The 22,456-nt window shown below is 44.3% G+C and overlaps 1 protein-coding gene across 3 annotated transcripts in view; it reads right to left on the bottom strand.

Moving 5' to 3' along the window:
* Positions 1 to 22,456, bottom strand: part of LOC136758552 (neurogenic locus notch homolog protein 1) — a 44,005-nt gene that overhangs the window by 7,879 nt on the left and 13,670 nt on the right. The window contains exons 3-27 of one of the 3 annotated variants that reach the window (XM_066713034.1): positions 19,363 to 19,625; positions 18,711 to 19,049; positions 16,140 to 16,262; positions 15,347 to 15,580; positions 14,876 to 15,031; positions 14,416 to 14,601; positions 13,930 to 14,043; positions 11,738 to 11,851; positions 11,328 to 11,561; positions 10,954 to 11,064; positions 9,300 to 9,492; positions 8,833 to 8,996; positions 8,594 to 8,707; positions 7,627 to 7,746; positions 7,090 to 7,242; positions 6,639 to 6,867; positions 6,099 to 6,300; positions 5,738 to 5,891; positions 5,422 to 5,606; positions 4,663 to 4,795; positions 2,775 to 3,032; positions 2,375 to 2,487; positions 1,697 to 2,268; positions 983 to 1,411; positions 523 to 671 (exon numbers count right to left, since the gene is read on the bottom strand). In XM_066713034.1, the coding sequence (XP_066569131.1) occupies positions 523 to 671; positions 983 to 1,411; positions 1,697 to 2,268; positions 2,375 to 2,487; positions 2,775 to 3,032; positions 4,663 to 4,795; positions 5,422 to 5,606; positions 5,738 to 5,891; positions 6,099 to 6,300; positions 6,639 to 6,867; positions 7,090 to 7,242; positions 7,627 to 7,746; positions 8,594 to 8,707; positions 8,833 to 8,996; positions 9,300 to 9,492; positions 10,954 to 11,064; positions 11,328 to 11,561; positions 11,738 to 11,851; positions 13,930 to 14,043; positions 14,416 to 14,601; positions 14,876 to 15,031; positions 15,347 to 15,580; positions 16,140 to 16,262; positions 18,711 to 19,049; positions 19,363 to 19,625 (5,042 nt within the window). The remainder of the gene's footprint in view (positions 1 to 522; positions 672 to 982; positions 1,412 to 1,696; positions 2,269 to 2,374; positions 2,488 to 2,774; positions 3,033 to 4,662; positions 4,796 to 5,421; positions 5,607 to 5,737; positions 5,892 to 6,098; positions 6,301 to 6,638; positions 6,868 to 7,089; positions 7,243 to 7,626; positions 7,747 to 8,593; positions 8,708 to 8,832; positions 8,997 to 9,299; positions 9,493 to 10,953; positions 11,065 to 11,327; positions 11,562 to 11,737; positions 11,852 to 13,929; positions 14,044 to 14,415; positions 14,602 to 14,875; positions 15,032 to 15,346; positions 15,581 to 16,139; positions 16,263 to 18,710; positions 19,050 to 19,362; positions 19,626 to 22,456) is intronic. The other 2 variants (XM_066713035.1, XM_066713036.1) reach the window with 2 other exon arrangements.

Genomic DNA, 22,456 nt, shown 5'->3' with positions numbered 1-22,456 from the left:
CAAGATAACAAAGACTCCCAACTTCTAGCACACTCCCGATCAATTTTTTATCCTTTTCTTTTTTTTTCTTCCCACTAACGATTTTGAAATGATAAACTCTCACCACCTAGACCCTTAGAGATGCATTAAGTCCTGGTATTACACTCAACAAGGTGAAGGTTGCAGCATCCCTTTATTGTGAGGAGGGGTTTGTGTGTATATGGAGGCGGGGGGGGGGGGGTGGGGGGGGGCAGTTGATATACAGCAATTAACCATTTTGGAGCCTGCAGTCTGTGGGATTAAACACTAACGCCAGGATTGAGTGCTTACCTTTAACGGCAACGGTATCTTTCATGGCAGAATATAAAATATCCCTTAAAGGTCCAAAATAGAATTTCACTGGTGGTAGGGAGGGGGCGGGGGCACAAATTACAATTTCAATCAGTGCTGCGAAAGTGAAGGGTGTGGGAGCTGTAGGTGGGTGATTGCCTTGTTAAGGAAGTGATTAGTGTTCAGAGCTCTGAAGCGTGCCTGTGTACTCACTTGTAACCGCCTCAATGATGTAGGGAACATTCAAGTTTCCACTGGAGGCTAAGGCTCCCAGGAAAGCAGCCACATCGGTCGCACTTTGGAAGCATTCCGTTGACTGCTGATAACACTGACGGTTGTCAATCTCCAAATACACCAACGACCTGCAAAGGCAAAAGTGAAGCAGAGGTTTTACGTCACGTCTATATTTTACTGCACATCTGACAAGACAACAAGCCTTGCAGTCTGGTTAAGATGAGATTGCTGCTGCTGCCTTTATTTATCAAAATCATCGATTGTCAGTGATTGCAGAACTCCTTGGACTACAATGTCAAGATCAAAAGGGTTTGATAATTGGCAGCTGTGCTTTCTCTGCTTTTAAAGAGTGTGATGGTGGGCTGTGGCCTAAAAAAAATCCAACATCAGTGGCTTCATGCAGCAACATGGTCATCTAGAAAGCCTGCTGTATACTCACCCTTTGATCTGCATCTGGTCCAGCTCCCTGCGTTTTCTGGCATTGACCACAGTGTACATGGACTTCTTCATCTTGTTGAATACGTTGCTGGGCAGCTCCGTCCAGCTGTCCGCCGACCTCTTGTTGTTGTGCTTCTTGAGTTCCTGCTCATTGCCGTAGTACGGGTAGATCATGAACTCGCCGTTCTCGTTCTTGCGGAAGACCACGTTGGTGTGCAGCACCCTGCTGAGTTCCCGCAGGAACCCGAAGGAGTTGTTCTTCAGCTGCTCCGGGAGGATGTGCACCACCAGCACCAGTCTGCCGTCCGCCAGCTTCTCAGGCATGTTGTTGGCGCAGTCCAGACCGTCCCACTCGCACTCAGCGTTGTTGCAGCCCTGATCGCAGTGGCCATCGGCGTAGTGGTCTTTACAGTACTGGTCATACAGAGGACTGGAGAGGGGGGGGAGGAAAGGCATGGTTATGTTATTTTCCTATTTAGTGTCGGCTGTTCTTCCTGACATTGTCGCAACATTTATCCCAGCAAGATCAATGGGAATTTTACTCTTTTGTGGGTTACCTATTGCTTTTAACATACATCTTCCATATTTGAATATCAATCAGAATTGAAAAACAAGAGCTTTCGCATATAGATTGTGTGCTTATAGGGCAAAGCAATCGTTTATGTGAAAGCAGTGACCAGAATAAATTCTCATGGGCAGGAGAGGTGGCACTCACTTGCACTGTCCTTCCAGGTTCTGGCAGTCGAAGCCATCGTACAGACAGCCGGCGTTGTTGCACTGCTCGTCGCACTTGCCATCGTTGAAGTAGCGCCAGCACTGCAGGGACATAGTGCAGTTCTTCCAGGGGTCATTGAAGTTGAGTGAGCAGTCGCCGCCATCCCAGCCGCAGGCGTGGTTGTTGCAGAGGCTGTCGCAGATCTTGTTGCCCTTGCGCTCCTCGCACTCCGGGATCTCACAGCTCACCGTGATCTCGGGGGGAGGGGTGATGTCACGCCCAAAGCCGCCTTGGAAGTTGTAGTCCAGGATGTGGCACAGGAGCCCGTTGAAGTTGGTGGGGCACACACAATGGTAGAACGGCGCCTCCTGGGAGTACTCGCAGGTGCCCCCATTGTAGCAGGGGTTGGAGTTGCAGGGGCTGTCCACTGGGTACTGGCACTCGGGCCCAGTGAAAGCAGCCGTGCACAGGCATTTGGGGCTTTTGTGACCCGAGATGCACGTGCCTCCATTTCGGCATTGCAAGTTGCCACAGGTGCGGGAGTCATATTCACACGTGGATCCGGTGTAGCCCTGTAGAGAGGAGAGGTTTGGTTGGGGTTTTAAAAATCGGTCACACATCAAGACCCATTTTTTATATTTCCATGCTTTTTGCCCAAGAATGCACCGATATACTTACAGGAGGACATTTACAGATGAACCCGTGAGGAGTGTTACTGGCCACGGCACACGTCCCTCCATTACGGCACGGTTTTCCCTTGCAGCCATCGAACACAGTATTGCAGCGCTGGCCTGCAATGACAAGACGGAAGAAAATGTAAGCATTAAACTGATGTAACTAAATTTGCCAGATTACTCTTAGGAAGTTGGTTATTGCTTGAACATTAAAATGTTGATTTGAATCACTCTCCTTCTAGTGAAAGATTGATTTTGTTTGGTTCATAAAGCATTTCCAGTCTCAAGGTGCTACAGTCATTAAAATATGCCTAGCTGCTTTCTAGTCAAGACAAAAATCTGCAATGTTGTTCTTCTAATGGGACATTTTTCTCTAAAACAGGAGATGTAAACAGGATTGTTACCAGTGTAGCCAGTGCGACATTCGCAGCGATAGCTGTTGACGAGCTGAATGCAGTTCTGGGTGCCCCGTGGGTCGCAGGGGTTTGACAGGCACTCGTTGACGTCTCCCTCGCAGCGTTCTCCCACGAAGCCGGCCAGACAGATACAGTGGTAGCCACCTACCCTGTCCACACACTTGCCATTGTTGAAGCACTTGGGCTCCTTGATGGTGGGATCCACAAACGGGGTGCAGTCGTCCATGTTGATCTCACAGTGCACACCTTGGGGAGGGGAGGGAAGTACCATTATTACCTGGACGGATGGGTCACGGGGTCAAGACACTTGTGAAGGTCGACTGATTTTATCATTATAATCTAAATGTGTTGGAAAGTGGACTTATTCCATGTTAAAAAAAAAAAACACAAAAAAAAAAAAAAACATGTATATATATATATATACACTCACCTAAAGGATTATTAGGAACACCATACTAATACTGTGTTTGACCCCCTTTCGCCTTCAGAACTGCCTTAATTCTACGTGGCATTGATTCAACAAGGTGCTGAAAGCATTCTTTAGAAATGTTGGCCCATATTGATAGGATAGCATCTTGCAGTTGATGGAGATTTGTGGGATGCACATCCAGGGCACGAAGCTCCCGTTCCACCACATCCCAAAGATGCTCTATTGGGTTGAGATCTGGTGACTGTGGGGGCCAGTTTAGTACAGTGAACTCATTGTCATGTTCAAGAAACCAATTTGAAATGATTCGACCTTTGTGACATGGTGCATTATCCTGCTGGAAGTAGCCATCAGAGGATGGGTACATGGTGGTCATAAAGGGATGGACATGGTCAGAAACAATGCTCAGGTAGGCCGTGGCATTTAAACGATGCCCAATTGGCACTAAGGGGCCTAAAGTGTGCCAAGAAAACATCCCCCACACCATTACACCACCACCACCAGCCTGCACAGTGGTAACAAGGCATGATGGATCCATGTTCTCATTCTGTTTACGCCAAATTCTGACTCTACCATCTGAATGTGTCAACAGAAATCGAGACTCATCAGACCAGGCAACATTTTTCCAGTCTTCAACTGTCCAATTTTGGTGAGCTTGTGCAAATTGTAGCCTCTTTTTCCTATTTGTAGTGGAGATGAGTGGTACCCGGTGGGGTCTTCTGCTGTTGTAGCCCATCCGTCTCAAGGTTGTACGTGTTGTGGCTTCACAAATGCTTTGCTGCATACCTCGGTTGTAACGAGTGGTTATTTCAGTCAAAGTTGCTCTTCTATCAGCTTGAATCAGTCGGCCCATTCTCCTCTGACCTCTAGCATCAACAAGGCATTTTCGCCCACAGGACTGCCGCATACTGGATGTTTTTCCCTTTTCACACCATTCTTTGTAAACCCTAGAAATGGTTGTGCGTGAAAATCCCAGTAACTGAGCAGATTGTGAAATACTCAGACCGGCCCGTCTGGCACCAACAACCATGCCACGCTCAGAATTGCTTAAATCACCTTTCTTTCCCATTCAGACATTCAGTTTGGAGTTCAGGAGATTGTCTTGACCAGGACCACACCCCTAAATGCATTGAAGCAACTGCCATGTGATTGGTTGGTTAGATAATTGCATTAATGAGAAATTGAACAGGTGTTCCTAATAATCCTTTAGGTGAGTGTATATAAAATAGTTTTTGAACACTGAAGGCTTTAGAAGGTTTTGGACCAATTCAAAAGCTTTGTTAGTATTATAACTCATTTCTAAGGAAGATTTTGTTTTAAATAAAATCAAACTCATATCCCAGCAGATGCCTCAAATGCTAGACACACGATGGATGTTTTCTAAGCTCTTATACATTGGGAGAAGAGGCCATTTGAAATGGTCCAACATGCGTTGCTATCTCTACTGACCTTGTGTTCCCCGGGGACAGGAGCACTTGTAAGTATTGATGAGGTCAATGCAGGTCCCTCCGTTCTGACAGGGCTGGGAAAGGCACTCATTGATCTCCTCTGAGCAGTTGACTCCATGATATCCTGGCACGCACTGGGAAAGAAACACGGAACAATCAATGTCGGACATGAAACAAGCTTGTTTTGTTTACCTTGCCTCATCTGGCCCGGCCTTCTATTTTGTCTAAGCAAGCAATTTAAATTGTCGAGATAAACACAAACTAGAAGTTTGGATTGAAGTCACAAATATGCTGCCAATCAGTTTTGTGGAGAGAAAGAACAATACATGTTAACGGGGATTGTACCAGAGTCAGATATCAGGAGCTGCAAGATGCATGCCGTCTGCTGAATAACATTTTACGGAAAAGATGAGTAAGACAGACACCCAGAGATGGAGGATAGTTTTAAGGGAATTTACACTCGCTCTGAAGTGGGTTCAGGAAGGATTAGTGTGTCAGTCACCGCAAATCGAGTCCTAAGAATTAAGCAGAGCACCATTTCTGTAAGTGTTCGAGCAGAGAGGCACTGTGCGATAAATCATAAAGGCTAGAATGTATGCATTTTGTTTCGCAAGAGAAGGGAATCTCAGTTCAGTGTTCGATATACCCGGCTCAATGAAGGCCGACATCTGCATTTAGAGTGAACAAAGCACCACCGTCACTATATAAGAGGGGGCTAGTTAAATTCATAGAAATGCACAGGGATTTGTGTGGTATTTACCTCACACGTGTACCCGCCCAGGTAGTCGGTGCAGGTGGCTCCGTTCTGGCAGGGGTTGGGCGTGCACTCATCCACTTGCTCCTCACAGTAGCTGCCGGTATAACCCGCCTGACACCGACAGTAGTGCGTATTGCCCGCATCCAGGCACTGACCTGAATTCCTACACAGCTGCGCAACGTCAATACCTGAAATTAAAAGAAGATGGGTGATCTTCTGAATTGATCACGACTAATACAAAGGAAATATCTTTGCACTGAAGCGAAAGAGACCGTGGCGTCCGGACTTTCATAAGTGTCTCTGAATTGGGAATCTTTACCTTGCTGTTTAGCTGCCACCTCACAGGAGACGCTGGGCACATCACAGTAGAGCCCAGTCCAACCGCTCTGGCACTCACAGCGGTATGAAGTCCCGGTCTGCCAACATGTGCCTCCATTCTTACAGGGAGAAGAGTCACACCATCGTACCAGGTTCTGAAACCAGGAAGAACAGTTCACGCTGGGGAAAATGGGCTTGATGCAGCAGGGCCTACACAGGAACTTCAGCACACTGATGGGACATTTTAAGGTGGAAGACTGACACTACCAAGGCTACACTAGGTGTGGATCACTTTCTAGAGGATTCATTTTATGGGCTCGTAAACAATGATTTCATTAGATGCCAAAGCTGGCATCAGTTACCTGGCAGTTCAAGCCGGTGTAACCCTGAGGGCAGGTACACTTGTAGGTGCCATAGCTGTCCTGGCAGGTTCCTCCGTTGAGGCAGGGCTTGGAGTCGCACTCATTGATGTCATGCTGGCAGTAGAGGCCCGTGAAGCCGGGAGGGCAGAGGCAGGTGAACGTGTTGATGCCATCCACACAGGTGCCTCCGTTGAAACAGGAACTTTAAAGGAGAGAAGATTAAATATTATTTAATGATTTTATTTAGATGTTGGGAGCATTTTAACAGTCAGCGCTCTTCCATTTTACAGCCGTGCTTCTGAGGAACCAACTACCAACATAACAAAATGGCACAATTCCTGCGGTCAGAGTCAGTGCAGCTTAGGTGGTGCCCTCATCTAGTTACCCCCAGTGTATGGTGACCTCAAACAAGAGCTGCTTGTCAAAGCCATCGAATAGCAAGAGTGGGCCACATCTCCTCGGTGGGTGCTACTTGCAAGTCAGCGGACAAGTGGGCATCTCAATGCGTCACTGTGCACCATGTACGGTTGTGGGGCGTACCTCTCTGTGCAGTCGGGGGTGTTGTTCTCACAGTGGATGCCGCTGAAGCCTGGTGGACAAGTGCAGGTGTAGCTGTTGACACAATCGGTGCAGTTAGCGCCATTCTTGCAGGGGTTGCTGTCGCACTCATTGATGTCCTCCTCACACTTCCTGCCACGGAAGCCGGGCAGGCAGACGCACATGAAGGTGTCCACGCCGTCTGTACAGGAGCCTCCGTTTCTACAGGGATCTGACCGGGGGAGAGGGCACGGTCAGCTTCCCTCATTAGCTGAATGCTATTTGTTTAGGTTTAACGTAATCCAGAATTGCGGACGGGGTATTAAATACAAAAAACCAAAGAATATTCTGAAGGCAAATCGATACGATCATCCTATTTGTCTGATGTTTGTTGAACAGTTTTCAAAAATCAGTGTCTGTAGGCATGAGCGAGAGAAGAAATGGATTGACTTACTGGGCTGGCAATCGTCTACGTCGGTCTCACAGTTGCGCCCAGTATATCCCGCCTTACAGTTGCACTTGTAGCTGCCGATGGTGTTCTGGCAGGAGGCCCCGTAGTGGCAGGGGTTCTTCACACACTCATTGATGTCGATTTCACAGGTCTGGCCTGCAGGAGGGAGTGGAGAGAAACACAGCAGAGCTTCAGAACAAACCCCCTTACATTTTCCTATGCAGACTGAGGCATGTATTATTGCCTGCTCTTGGACACCTGACTGGGAGACCTGTGTGAATGTCAAATCACATTTCAAGCTCGTATTCACTGAATTGGCATTGACAGCTATCGTCTGTACACAGTTGTGCATTTTATATTTTTATCAGGAGAAGACTCAGTTATTTTCATTAGTTCTTTAGATGTTGGTTGCACTTGTTTTTTTTATTGACAACAAAAACATTTACACACCAATTACACTACATTTTAGAGATGTATACAGAGCTCTGCATTCTCTCACACACTGCTGGGTTAACTGGGACTGGATGGCAGCTGCCTTACCTTGCCAGCCTTCTGGACACACACAAGAGAAACTCTCAAAATCCTCCGACTCCTGGCACTCGCCTCCATTCTTACAGGGTTTGGGGCTGCATGGCGCGAGCAGAACCTCACAGTTCTCCCCTGGAAGAGAACGCACATTTTGGATCAGAAAAGGACTCAACTAAAAAACGGATTGTATAATTCTCTATGTAAAAAATGCATGTGATTGTACAGAGAATGATTCTCGTCAATGTTTAAGTATACATTTAAAGTTAAATTGATATTTGGACAGATTTCCCTTTAGGACTGAAAAATGCAGTCACTTTTGTACTATAGTGTGAATCTCCAGTCATTTCCATATCAGTTTCCACAGCAACAAGCGACAGCAGGAAAAGCGCCACAGTTTCCTGCCATTGTGCAGGCTTTTGCTGTTCTGTGAGACAGGAAGCAGGAAGCGGGCAAACAGGAAATGGGTCAAGCAGCAGTTCCCACCCCTGCATAACCAGTCCGATATTATTCCAGCTCGGGAGGAATGTGGATTTTTCCAAAAAGAAGACTCCAAGAATAAACAAAAGCTCTGCCCAAAAACAGTGTCAAAATCTGTTTTTTCAAATAACACTGTGGTAGGAAAGAACATCATATCTAGACCGATAACAAATATGTGCCTGTATTGTTACAAAAGACAAATGCCAGTTTGACTCCAAGGTTTTGAAAACAATAGTGAAAAAAGTGTAGCACAATGTAAACAGACATTTTATTTCATTCTGTCAAGAATAGTCCATATCACTATAGTCAACTGAAGCCAAACTAAAAGGAAGATGTTTTCCTGTTCTTCTGGTCAACATCAGCTCTGAAAATGCTGAATTACAGGGAGAGACGTGCAGAGGGAATTCCCCCAAGAAACAACTTGGGTGTTCCCATCCGATTTACACAGAAATTAAAACATTTCACATCTCTATTATAGTCATCAAATGGCAAAAAATCCTACCAGTGTAAGGCAATAAGCAGTTGCACTTGTAGCCAGCCACATCATCAATGCAGGTACCTTGATTCAAGCAGGGATTAGAAGCACACTCGTTGATGTTAGTTTGGCAGTTAGGACCTATAAAATGTTTTAAGACAAAATATAGATTTGTATTAGAAGGGACACGTTGCCATGAATGGGGTTTATCAAGTTCATATAAATAAAAAGCACTGTTATGCACAAGACAGGAGTGGGACACTCACCACTGAATCCTGCTCTGCAAGTACAGACATAGCCACTGGTCATGTCTTTACAGGTGCCTCCATTCATGCAGGGGTTGGACTCGCACTCATTGTTGTTGATATCGCAGTTGGTGCCACTCCAGCCAGAGTCGCAGTGACATTTGTATCTGATGGAGAAAGATAAACTATAATTATATTAATTGTCTAATGATCTCATGTAACCTAGGGATGTTAATAGTAACAACATCAAGAATTGAATGTTTAAGCCTTAAGAACTCAGTGAGTATAGGTCTTAAACATAACAGGGTGTCAATGTGTCTGTGTCATGCTAGGTTGCTTAGGGTTTAATATGATATATAACCTAATCCATTGTTCTTACACTGCAGAATCAACACTGTCATGTTTTTTGTGCCAAACTATTTCACTGCTCTGACCTCCAGTGACTTTTTTTTGTTCCAAAAAGGAAACTCGATTCTTCATTGACTTACCCATTGACATCATCCTGACAGCTGCCATGAATACAGGGGTTGCTGTTACACTCGTTCACCTCAGAGAGGCAGGTGGGGTCGTGGTAACCCTCAGGGCAGACACAGGTAAAGCTGTTGATACCATCCTTGCATGTGCCACCATTATGACAGGGGTTAGAAGCACATTCATCAATGTTGACATTGCACATGGTTCCTAATAAAATGAGAAAGAAATGACTGTTACTGTGGCAAAGACATACATGAGGAGACAAAGATCTGAACAGTGCCCATTTAAACCTGTGTCCTCAGTTTAAAATAAAAAAGGGCCCCCTTGTGGTCATTACTAACATCTCCACTGTTTTGCAAACTTAGATTTCAAAATATTTCTATTTATGAATGGATGCATTGCACATTTCCAACACTGTTTAAAATGGTCATATTTCAAAACATGCAAAGGCAGTGCATCCACACAGTACAGAGCAGGCGTAAGAGTTAAAAAGTGGCGTTTCTGCACCGCAAAACAATGGAACAAACAAACAGAAACAATACGAGAGGGAAATTGATTCAGCTCCTAATGGATCTCACTGGCGGTTGTTTACAAGTACGGAAGCACAGGCCTCGTTTTATGCATGACGGACCAACAATTAACCCACCCCCACCCCTTTTCTTTCTTATTAATCAAAAATGGTAAATGGAAGGGGGGTTGCTCCTTAAATTACAATTCCTTTTTTGTTACAGATTTCAATGTGCCCAGGTTTTGATAAAAAGAAAAGGAGGGGGTATAATCTCGGCCTGTAACTCTACACAGAGGCCTGCAGCCCCACAGAAGAAAGGCTCCATTCAGCCGAGCTCCGAGAGGAACGGTTGGAGCACAGCAGCTCAGTAATAATGAGAAGGAGGATCCAGCGCAGGTGAATTGAGTCCGTCAGGCCTCCTATTATCCAGCCAGGCACACTCCCTCTCTCATGATCAAACAAACCAGTTAAGCAAGGCCAGGCAATATGATACCCATGGGAATCAGGACTTTTTTTTTTTAATTGCTGACATTTCATTTATTAAATCACACTAGAAAAAAAAGGGGATTCTAGTGGCAACTGACCACTTAAACCAGACCTTATTCTTCTCTAAATTAGACCAGGACTCAGTACATTATTTGCTTATTTTAAAATGATGCACCAAGAACATCTCTAAATGAGCAGCAATACATCAGATTTCAGATTGGGGATTTCTCCTGAGGTTGTGACTTTTGTTTTAATTCCTTACAAGTCTTCCATCAGCTTATGCATTTTAAAGAAATCTGAGGGGGCGGGGGTGCAGTGCGTTAGAGGATTATTTAAACAAAGGTTAGTTACTTTTTGTAAATTAATCTGATAAAATGTAATAATTTTGTTCTTGAAAGAAGAACAAAAAAGGTTCATGTATCTTTAAAGAATCCATTTGAAAGGATTAACTTTCAGGCTTTTTAAATCCAGGCGTCATCAAATCTTTTGGTCAAAGAAGAAACCAAAGGCTTTCAGGTATGGCTTGCCAGCTCTACAACCTAGAGCCACTGTTCTCCGACCTGGAGCGGGTAACCCGAGAGCTGAATGTTTTAAACTGAGCTCGGATGCCACCTGTCCTGCCCACGCACCCCTGGGAGCCCCAGTGACCGCCCAGCCCAGCCCCCTCGGCTCACCTGTGTATCCCGGCTCACAGGCACACTCGTAGCCGTTGATCTTGTCAATGCACTTCCCATAGTCACAGGGTTTGCTCTTGCAGTCGTCCATGTTGATTTCACAGTTGAAACCTGAAACATAAACCAAACTATTCAGTTTCTCTTATATGCACTAGAATCTTTCCTTTCCTTATTATTTTTTTTATTAACACCAAATTGCCAAATAAAATAAATACAAAGCACTAAAGAGCAGAGAAAAAAACAAGTCACCGGTTTTTGACTTTTCCATTTTTTTTTTTTTAAGGAGATGACAAGGATTGTGGTTGAAATATCATGAAGCGTTTCCAACAAACTGAACAGGGATCCATTTCAGCGTATACCGCTCGCTTACTTACCTGTCGTTCCCTTAGGGCAGGTACAGATGTAGCCGTTGTTTCGGTCCTGACAGGTGCCCCCGTTCTGGCAGGGCTGGCTCTGGCACTCATTGATGTTGGTCTCACACAGGCGCCCGGTGAAGCCCGGCTCACAGAAACAGGTGAAAGTGGCAATGCCGTCCTTGCAGGTGCCATAGTGGCAGGGGTCAGAGTAACACTCATTGACGTCGGTCTCGCAGTGCATGCCACTGTAACCTTGGATAACAATGAGAAGATTAATAACTGAAAGTGTGAATGGATTGAAAATTCCCTTACTAGGTCACAATAATACAACCCAGTTTTAGTAATGATGGGCTTCTTTGTTAGATTGGTCATTTAAATCCATATGTGCACTCCCCTCTCCATCCAAAACATACACACATTAGATATACCTTCAGTGCACTCGCAAGTGTACTTATTGGGCCCATCGACGCACTTTGCTCCGTTCTTGCAGGGGGTGCTGGCACACTCATCAATATCCACTTGGCAGAGATTACCAGAGAATCCTAGGAAAGCAAGCAAGAGGAAATGTCTCAAGCTGCCAGGAAACTTTTGATTGTCTGCCTGGCCACTTTACATAGAAAACTGGCTCATATTAGGAATGGTACTCCATGAAAAACAGCCCAATGGTACCAAGGTTCCTAAAGAACCTGATGAGCCATTCTTAAAAAATGACAGTTTTTTTTCTATTTTGTAGCATCACAAGTATTTTCAAATCCCTCTTTCCCCCTATTGTAAACAACAAACCCCAAGCTCAGATTCAATCAAACGGGGAAAAAAAAAAAGGCCTCATAACCACAAGCTCCAAACAAAAGCGTAACTGTCTTATGAATGTGGACCGGGTGTCTCCTTTGTCCCCTCAACTTTTCCATAACAATATGCATTCTCCATCCCCTCGCGCTGCCTGCCTGTGTGAAAGGCAGAGTTCAAGCAGTGCCCTCTCCTATTCAGACCCACTGTCTTTCAAAAATCAATCGACAGGCTTTCACTTTTCATTAGTTACTTTATTTATTATTTTTTAACTTGGGTGTCTTCTACTTAAAGTTACAGTACTATGAGAGACCAGCAATGCTATATGAAGCACTTTGTACATCATGGGAAAACGCTGGCTGCATGACTTTCAAAGGAGCCAAGGTAGGAAGTCGATTACAATCATTTTTTAAGCCTGATTTATGTAACGAAAATAAAGTGTTATGGCGCAGAAAGCAGTTGCATAACACCTTATTGCAAAAATGCTTTCAAATGAAAAATTAGATACGAAATTGCTCAAATGGGGCTTCTTTATTTGTACCTTTTGAAAATTACACTTACTGTAAAACCCCTACCAATGGGGATAACCATTTTATTGCTTTAAATTAATTAATATAATATAAATATTCGTTTGTATCAGTCGCCTTAGCTTATTCTACAGTGGCATTTCCAGTATTTTATTTCTACCCCCCAAATAGAAACTCGACATCATGGCTCTATTCTGAGTGATTTTATAGTTTCTACCTCCCCGATTTCCCTGGAATGACGGATTTTTCGCTCTCCTATAGAATCGAACATTTCCAAGGCCCCACTGCGAGTTTCCATGGATATGCTGCATAGGAGAGTGAATGGAGACCTGACCCTACTCACATAATAACTTATTTACATCTCAAGCAAAAGCAGAGACCCTGAACTTCAAACCCCCCCAACACCTCTTACAAAGATTAACTGTCTGTGTATTCTGTGCTGCTGCCTTTCCGCAGACACTATTCAGCCTGTAGCTCCCCATTATACTTTGGAATCCTTTCAACCGCTAATCTTTCTTGCTCACTGCAGAGACATAGGTAGGCACCACATTGAGATTTTAGGATTTCTCTTCCAATCCATCAACAGGGTAATGATGCCCTCTTTTTCTACATCTGCCTTTGATCCTTCTTTGCAAGGAACCGACTTGTTTTTCCTCTAATAATTCTATTGGCTCAACCAAAATGGGGAAAAAAGGATTAGGTGGCACAATCCTCCTTTTCTACCCCTTTGCCCACATTTCCTTTTACAGGAAATTTTTTTTAAATTAAAATTCAATAGCTTACAATCTTCCAACAAGAACTATGGGAATTTCCAAATCAGTCTCTCTGGAAAACAGGGGCTGCATTCACTGCACACTTACAAATATCAAGTCATGCAAGACTGATGCAACCAACATGCCAAAAAAACTTTGTAACTCATGTAGCTAGCAAATAAAACGTCTAATCATGCAAGCACACTTACACACACTTCATATAAAATCAGGTTGAAGCAATATAAAGGGTATGACACTCAAGATGACCAGAATAACTAATCTTTTGTTATCTGTTTTGTAGGTCATTTTAAGTAAACTTTTCTGCCGGTGTGTGCATCCGATCTGAAACTTAGAAAGTGCAATCTTTACAGTTCCACACTTCGTAGAGATCATGGCTTACATTAAACTGTTTGGTAAGCCTCTCTCCTATGGATCTTCCTACCATTTTAAGCCTGTCCTGCTAAGCCTGCCTCCAGGCATGGATTAAAGTTTGTCTCCGCTTCCCAGTTCAAAAGCCGTTCTGGGGGGAGTCTGCATCGACCCCCGCTCTCTCACCTGTGGGGCACTCGCACTGGAACGCGTTGATCTTATCGATGCACTTCCCATTGTTCAAGCATGGCATGCTGGCACACTCATCTGTATTGATCTCACAGAAAACTCCCTCATAACCTGCAGAAACAGAAAATGGGGCTCAGTGTGACGGCAGGCACTCTGCGTACACAGCCGTCCAGTAACGCGAGAAAAAGGGTTTCTGAAACGTTTCCATATATGGTCTTGCTCAGTGGGATATAACTTGGGAAGACTTGATTTTGGATTTATAGTTATTTAGGGGAAAAACTTTATTTTATTTATTTATGCAGCTTTGGCATAGGCTTGATATAAATTGCATTTGGGAAGGGGAAAAAGCATTTAGTTAACATGTAGCCTGAATGGATTTTTGAATGCAAATCAAGGCCGGACCAGCTAGTGGCTTTTCAGGGGTGGAAAGGGAAACTCTTATATTAGGTCTTTCACCGGCCAGCAGTGGGGCAGTGGTCTCACCTGGCATGCAGATACAGTGGAAGCCCCCAATCTGGTCCAGACAGGTGGCATCATTCTGGCAGGGGCTGGAGATGCACTCGTTGACATCCAGCTCACAGCGTGGGCCTGTGTAGCCCTGCTGACACCTGCACTGGAACGAACCGTTGGTGTTGATGCACTTGCCACTGTGCTCACAAGGATTGGCACCTGTAACACATCCGACAGAGGATTAATATTCACATCCCCAGGCTACATGCCCCTCTTTCAAAACAACATCAATCCTGTAAACCAGGACACACATATTTCAAAAGCTGGTGCCGAAATAGTACAACAGAAATAGACAGGTTTTGTAAACCGTTGACCAAGACTGGTTCTGTGTACTTGCACCAACCACATATGGCTTCTGATTCCAATACATTACAGACGAGTCATGAGAAGAAGCATTTGATTGGGTTATTCACTAAACGAAGCAGGTTTTCACCTAGAGAGCACTCGTCCACGTCGAGGTTGCAGGCCGAGCCAGCGTATCCGGGGGGACACGTGCAGATAGCCTTGCCATTGACAGGGTTAGTGTCACAGTTAGATCCCTTCTGACAAGGGTTACTGATACAGGCATCATCCAGGTGACACAGTAAACCTGAAACGCCACAGAGAAAGAAACTGCAAGTTAGCACAAGACTACAGCACTAACAAAATAGGCACGGTTTTACTCTTTTAGAAGGGTCTACTGTTTCTTGTAGTCCATTTCCTCACACTCTACTTCACATATCTAACAAGTCTTGTACTGCCTTATACTCCTTTATAATGAGAGAGATTAGATGATTTATGAGCCCCTCTAGTTTCTTGATAAATAAAGCAGTGTGTTATAGAATGCACAGCATGCATGGATTTGCTCCCGTTTATGTGGAGTGTGGTGTACAATAAATGTGTGACGAAGGGGTCGCGTTTTCACCTGTCCTGCCGTGGGGGCACTCGCAGAAGAAGGACGCCACACGGTCGTGACAGATGGCACCGTGGTAGCAGGCCGCGTTGGCACAGTCATCGATGTTCTCGCTGCAGTCATCCCCCGTCCAGCCATTGACACAGACACAGTTGTAGCCGCCGTGGGTGTTGTGGCATGTGCCACCGTTCTGACAGGCATTGGGCATCAGCTGGCATTCGTCAACATCCTCTGTGCAGAACTGGCCTGAAGCCCCAACAGAGCACACATTAACCCTCCTGACACACAGGGGGCGAGCAGCAGGACAAAGGCCAAGTATACTGAGAGCACCACAGTCAACAGCTCCACTCTGTTCAGTTCGACAACTCTGTTCATTCCCCCATCCTTACTATTGTCTTGGTTTTCTTTAGATTTTTTTTTTTTTTTTTATAAAAACAGCCACAAGAGCCATTTGGTTTCAGGGCTTAAATATGAAGTGCTGCAATCCTGAGAAAATCAGTCTTCATTCTGAGGGAAGCACGCGGATCTGGAGCTTCAGTCTCGGCAAGATAAAGTTACAAACCCCCTTTCTATACTAAGCCACTTAAAGCGTGTCTCAGACCCTGAATGGGATTAGCCTCAAAGTTGAAACAAACAAAAGGACCAATTTCACGCGTGGACATGTGCAACAATCGAGACACTTAAGAAGGGTGCAGGTAGCTGGTTTTCTTGCTACAGCAAGACATTTCAGCTTCGACTACAAGAAGGCTCGGGGAGAGGTCAGATGTCTTTCCATCAGTCCCCAAAGAGTACAAGGAAACTTTACCTGTCCATTCAGGGCGGCACTGGCAGTTGTAGGTGTTCACTCCATCCACACAGTTTCCCCCATTCTGGCACTTGTGTTCTGGACAGTCGTCGATGTTAACTTCACAGTTCTGGCCAGTGAAACCTAGAGAGGACAGAGAAATGCCCAGGATGACATTGATATCTTAAGGAGAACATAAGATCTTACTCATAATACACACATTACTAAAACTCCCCCCCTGCAATAACCACTCTTGCAGAAAGGTGCGAGGAGTGAAGGGATGAAGGTGCATCCATGTTTGTGCTTCAGTTAGTGAGGGTTTGGCCACACTATACCAACTTGGATAGAGAATTACAATGGGAAAAACAATGCTCAAATTGACATTTGATCTGTCATTCGAAAGGGACAGGTTTATTTTGTTCGCACCAGTAAAGCTCAGTTGCTAACAGTACAGCACTCCATTCATACCTCAACTGTAGTAAAAATGTGATTAGGGCAAGTCTCTTCTAACCTCACCCTTTTATAAAGATTTATAAAACAGGAAGAAATGCATCCCTGGTTTTACCAGATTGCCTTGTTGGAATTCCAGAACACCCACGAGACGGACATGTGGTGGGTTACTGATTAACAATAACAACAAAGGGTGCGTCATTACCTACCTTACAGGGACACAACCGTATCATATAGGTTTTAAAGGGTTCACAGTTTAAAAAAAAAAAAACAAAAAAAACACCAATTTATTTTTTGCAGATAAAAATCATGAGATCACCCGTGACCCTGATTAAATCTTATTAATTCGGCTGCATACAGTACATCATGGCAGTGTTTACTCCAAGCAGGGACAACTTTTGAACCCTTCTGCAGTGCTCATGAAGAGTGAGATAAGTCCTACAAGGTGTGTGTGGCACCGACAGATAAGGGAATTGGTTTCATCTTAATTTTAATTGCGCACCTGTCTCTCGCCTTTGGTTACACAAGGAGTGTTCTTTATTAGGTCAGCAATAAAAGTACACAGAAGGCTGCGTCGTCACTCGGATGGAATCCAAAGCTTGCTTACCTTTTAAAGAGGTACTGTTGATTCCTCATCAAGACATGGGAAATAAACAAAAAGCCACAAGCTTTTTTTTTTTTTTTTATGGGAGAAGCAGCCAATAACATTGCCGTGTGGCCCAGAAAATCTCCACAATGCGGAGCTTTGCCCAAGGCGCTTGTGAAAGTGTATTGGAATGGTAAGCAATTACTTTAAAATGTAAAGAACTATGAACAAAGCGTCTTGAAAAAACAAAAAACAATAAGCGACTTTCACAACAAAGCAGAACGGCAGCACCCACCCAAAGACCGAATGTGGGAAAGGAGCATAACAAAAATCACCAGTAACCACTTCCTTTGGGTTAACAACTGGCATAAACTGTTACCTACTCTGGAAATGATGCACCTGATGTCAAACCATCGATGAGACTTCATGACAGAAAAGAAAAGCGTGAGACACATAATGCATGTAATTATGTAAACTACACTATGTTTAATCCCTAGACACGCTTTTTCTTGCAGTAGTAGTAGTTTTCAAATGTACAAACTGTTCTGTTCCCACGGTGCCCAATGCCACATTGCAGAGGTTCATTCTCAGAAGTGCCATGACACAGATGTACAGGTACTAGATTTGACCCTGCTTGTCAAGGTTTTGAGATTACACAATCTTTCAAAATGTGTCATTCGCAAAGTGGGTGGCTAAAGTATTCTGAGGGACTGTAGTGACAGAAGATGATACACAAGCAGAGAAAAGATTAACACCTTTTTTGAGATTGAGGTTTCCACTCCATTTAAGATTTTTTTTTATTAATTTTTTTATATATATACAGCCTCTACTAGTCTTGTTGCAGATTGAAGGTGATTGAGTTTCTGCATGTCCGACTGGGTTTATTTTCAAACTGTGTTAGCTGACCTGGTGTTCAGAGCGGGCCCTGTTGATGAAAGTAAGAACTGGGCGACGTGAACACAGAGCAGCCTCCCACCCTCCTTGCCCTGTCTGGGCCAAGAGGCTCTGCTTTGTCGGATGTTGTTCTTCAGATGTTTCCTCCTGATAAGCCCTTTACCTTTTCCTGCTCTGCTCTGTTCTCACACACAGAAAGCGGCACAACCAACGGGGGGAAACACTAGAAGACTGCTCTCCGTATGGGGTCTTTACCCTCAAATGTCTGAGAGAGACCAAAGTTTACAGCCATTACTAGAATTCTTGCAATTTTTAAATTAGTTAATTTAAAACAGTGGTGTTTGATGCATAGAGATTATACTCCTAGATTTAAAACTGGCGAAGGGAAAGCTTTTCACACCACTTCAGTCCCACGATGCACACTATTATCACACTCTTCTCTCAGAGCTGAGAGGGTCTGATGAACAGATTAATGCTGCCTATTGAACACATATATTTCCTCTTTGTTTGCAAAGCTCAGCAAAGGATGTCAAATTAAAATGTAACTCTCTCCTCCCTCCCTCCTCCAAGTTCAAATGCCTGAAATATGAAACTAATTGAGGAGGAAAAAATATATATATATGCCTTGTCACATGGCATTTGGTGGTGCAGGAGTAACTTACCTGGCAGACAGGTGCAGTCATAGGTGGTGTCTCCAGTCTGAAGGCAGGTGCCCCCGTTTTGGCAGGGCGAGGGGTTGCAGGGAACGTAAGGCATTTCGCAGTTCTTCCCGGTGTACTCCTGCAGGCACTCGCAACGGTATGAGCCAACCTCATTGATGCACTGGCCTCCGTTCTTGCAGGGCGAGGGGGTCAGGGCACACTCGTTGACGTCTTGCTTGCAGGACTGCCCGTGGAAGGCTGGTGGGCACTTGCAGATGTAGTGGGCATCAAAAGGGGTGCACTGTCCATCATTGGCACAAGGGTTGGAGGCACAGGGGTCAGCCTGTAGACATGTTTTACCTAAGGATAAAAAATAAAATAAAAAAAAGAATTAACCCATTGTACTGTATAGGAAAACATTCTATACGCGGCTGGGAGAAGTCACCAATGTCTGCCAGGCTCACAGCCCTCGTTGAACTCCTCTTCCACTTTCCTTTGGTACAGCCACAAAATGCCCACCCCCCCTTTAGTTAAACCTTTTAAAAAGCACATTCATGCTTTACTACAACTACAGAATTTCAGGTCGGGAGATTATCTTTGAGGTTTAATTACGGTACATCCTAGCACAGCTGATGCTCCAGTGCATTGTGTTTTTTTCTGTCGCCATGCTTACCTGACCACCCGGGGGGGCAACGGCACTTGTATTCGGTGAGGCTAAGCAAGTCGCACGTCCCTCCATTCCTGCAGGGGGAGCTCAGGCACGCATTGTCCCTGCGGGTCAGGCACAGGTCGTCAATGTAGCCCAGGCGGCACTGGCATCTGAATTTCGCCACATTGCCGAGGACAACCACGTGGCACGTCCCGTCATTGTTGCAGGGTGAGCTGAGGCAGGGGTTCCTCAACTCGCACCTGTTGCCCACAAACCCATCCGTACACCTGAACAGATGGAAAAACCAAACGGTAAGTACTGAAATTTGCAGTGAAACAGACAAGAGACAAAAAAGAAGGCAGTCATTATTGTGTAAAATGTAAAAATTCCCCTCTGCCATAGGTATCCAATACAATTTAATACAATTACAATTACTCCCCTTCACTGGACACAAGAGGTTTACTTATGTTAGCTACACATATTTGGACACAGACCCGCCACCTTCAAACTCAGCCTCCCCCCTTTTCCCTTTGACACTCCCATTTTACAGTGAAGGGGTGAAATGTTGAGCAGTGTATGGCTTAACAATGCTGTGTGTACTGCAGCCCTGTAATTAATGATTTGAAAACCAGAAGGCCCGAGGTTCGTGAGTGGAGGGTTTAGCCACAGCATCCCAGGCCAACTCCCATCCCAGCCTTGCATGGGAATCCCTTTGAATGAGGCTGATGCTCCATTTCACCACCTGTTCCCCCCCCCCGATCCCCAGAGCACAGAGCTGCTATAAATCACCGACACAAGAAAGGGCTCTCATTGCTGCGAGTGAGGCATGAACAAAGACGCTCAGGGTCACTGACTGCCACACCATTTGGTCAGTGCCAGTGTTTTCATAACACTTCTCACCTTCAAAGACTTAAAAATGTATATATGAAAATAAATCCTCAGAAAGCCCACTATTCTGCTTATTATTGTTCTCATAAATTGTTTAACATCACCTGTTTCAAGTAAAGCAGTGGTAGCACACCTCGGGAAGTCAACCACGGATGAATTAATACTGGATCCAGGGGAGCCTTACCACAACACACGGTTCATTCACATAATAAATGTTTTCTTTCCACTGAAAATTACTTTTATAAAGCATGCCAGTCGGTCCCACTTGCGTGTCCACAATGCCTCTGAAAACGGAGCTGATCCCCTGAGGCCAAGTAAGAGGCCTAACAAAGAGACCGTCTCCCGCCACTCTCTGGAAAAGATACCAACGACACAATGGGATGACCAACAGACCCATGTTAAGTAAACGCATGCTAATGTCCCAGCTCTGCATAGAAACATGCAACAAAAGCAACAGTGGCACCAAAACAAAGGTGTGAAATGGACACTAAGGTTACCATCTGTTAACAACAACTAAAGACACCCCGTCAAATTTCTGGTTGCCCTATCACCATTTGTTTTCCTTGGCGGCAGATGGCTACTTACTGCCCTCTGTCTCGCATTTAGTCATCATTTAGAAAACCTTGAACTTGCACATTTATAACCAGCATGCTTAAATGTACTGGATTAATCTTTTCAAAAACTCTGAGGTTCTGTAAATACATTAATTAATATTACAAGTGTTCATACTAGAATGGCCTTAAAAGACGACTCTGCAAGAGAAACAATCCTGTTTTTCAAGTAACATTCTTCCAGTAACCACCCTAAACATGGACACACAAAGGGAACAGACCAAAAACAGGTGTAGTGGTTAAACTGTATGAAAAACCACAGACACAAAGAGTTTATAATCCTCAACTGTTTCATATGACTGAAAAGTATAATATTCTATCAAATTATATTTTGGAGGCATTGAAAAACAAAAGGTTATTATTGTTAATTTGCAATAAATTGAGCAAGCAAATATTTGAAAACAGAGCATGTAAACCTATATTCTGTGTAGACTAGACAATTGTAACCGATTTCTAAAAGAGAGGGGGAAAAATACCAGTCTCTGTCATCAGTTCTTTGCTAGTTTCAGCTCATTCTTTCAAAATACAAGGCACTGTGTATTCACAATTATTTGAACTCAAGAGCTAACGATCATACTTCAAAGCCCACTTCTCCTCCTCAATACCTTATATTCTTTTGCTGGAGACAGCTTCTCCTGCACCAATCAAGGACAATCAAGGAGTTATATTTTTTAAAGGAGGACTTCTCTGCACACATTTTTGAAAGCCCTATACCATTTGGGCACTCCAGCGGTGTAAGCCTGCAGGGGTACAGAGATGTTATTTTTCCAAGCACTACCACGCAGAAACTTGCAAATGTATTGCTGTATTCACACCAAATGGTGACATTTTGCTTCGAGATTTGTCTCTCCAGGGGGAACCGTGATGTTTTTACAGGGTGTCTCCTGGGATTAAGATGCCCGACAACTTTTGCTGGTCAAAGAAAACATTGCTCTGGATGCCTGCGCTGCACAACAATATATTTGGGAAATTCAGTATGCCATTTTCCCAGCCCTGGGCACCTACCTTTCCATTCACTGTCCAGTTCTTTTCCATCAAGTCCCTAGAGATCAAGCCACATGGAGTAACTCGATCAAGCCAAACGTGAAGGCCTGTATTCATTATTTTAAGCCGTTCTATACACAACTCTGTTTTTACTAGACGTGGAAAGTCACAGGAGGCTGATCCGAGCCGTGTATCAAAGGACAGAACGAAATTTCCCCCCCTTTAGATGGCTTGGTGATCATCCTGACATTAATGTATAGTGAAGCAACAATGTCCTCCTCTACAGACAACAACATTTAAATCTTCAGATTTCAGAATTGTTTTAATCCGTTCGAAAACCCAGTCTTAAATCATCAACATTGATAATAATGATCAGAATCTTTGCATTGCATTATTTCTGTAAATTTGAGACTCGAGTCTATAGAACCCCAAAGAACATGAAAATAAATATAAACTCTGGTGGGTGTAACCATTTGGGTCTTTGTAAGAATTCAGTGGCATTGCATACTGTGTAAAACGCTTCAGGCACTTGCAGTCTGTTTTTAAAGATTTAGATCAATATTAAATCCAAACTTTCTCTCTTTTTTCCTGCATTGTGTGGGTAATTTGTGAAGATTCCTGGACATCTGAAGTAA

Source organism: Amia ocellicauda, chromosome 9 (genome assembly GCF_036373705.1).
Source record: "Amia ocellicauda isolate fAmiCal2 chromosome 9, fAmiCal2.hap1, whole genome shotgun sequence".
Taxonomy (NCBI): Eukaryota; Metazoa; Chordata; class Actinopteri; order Amiiformes; family Amiidae; genus Amia; species Amia ocellicauda.
Note: the sequence above shows the minus strand (reverse complement) of the source record. Positions and strands in the feature narration are given on the sequence as shown.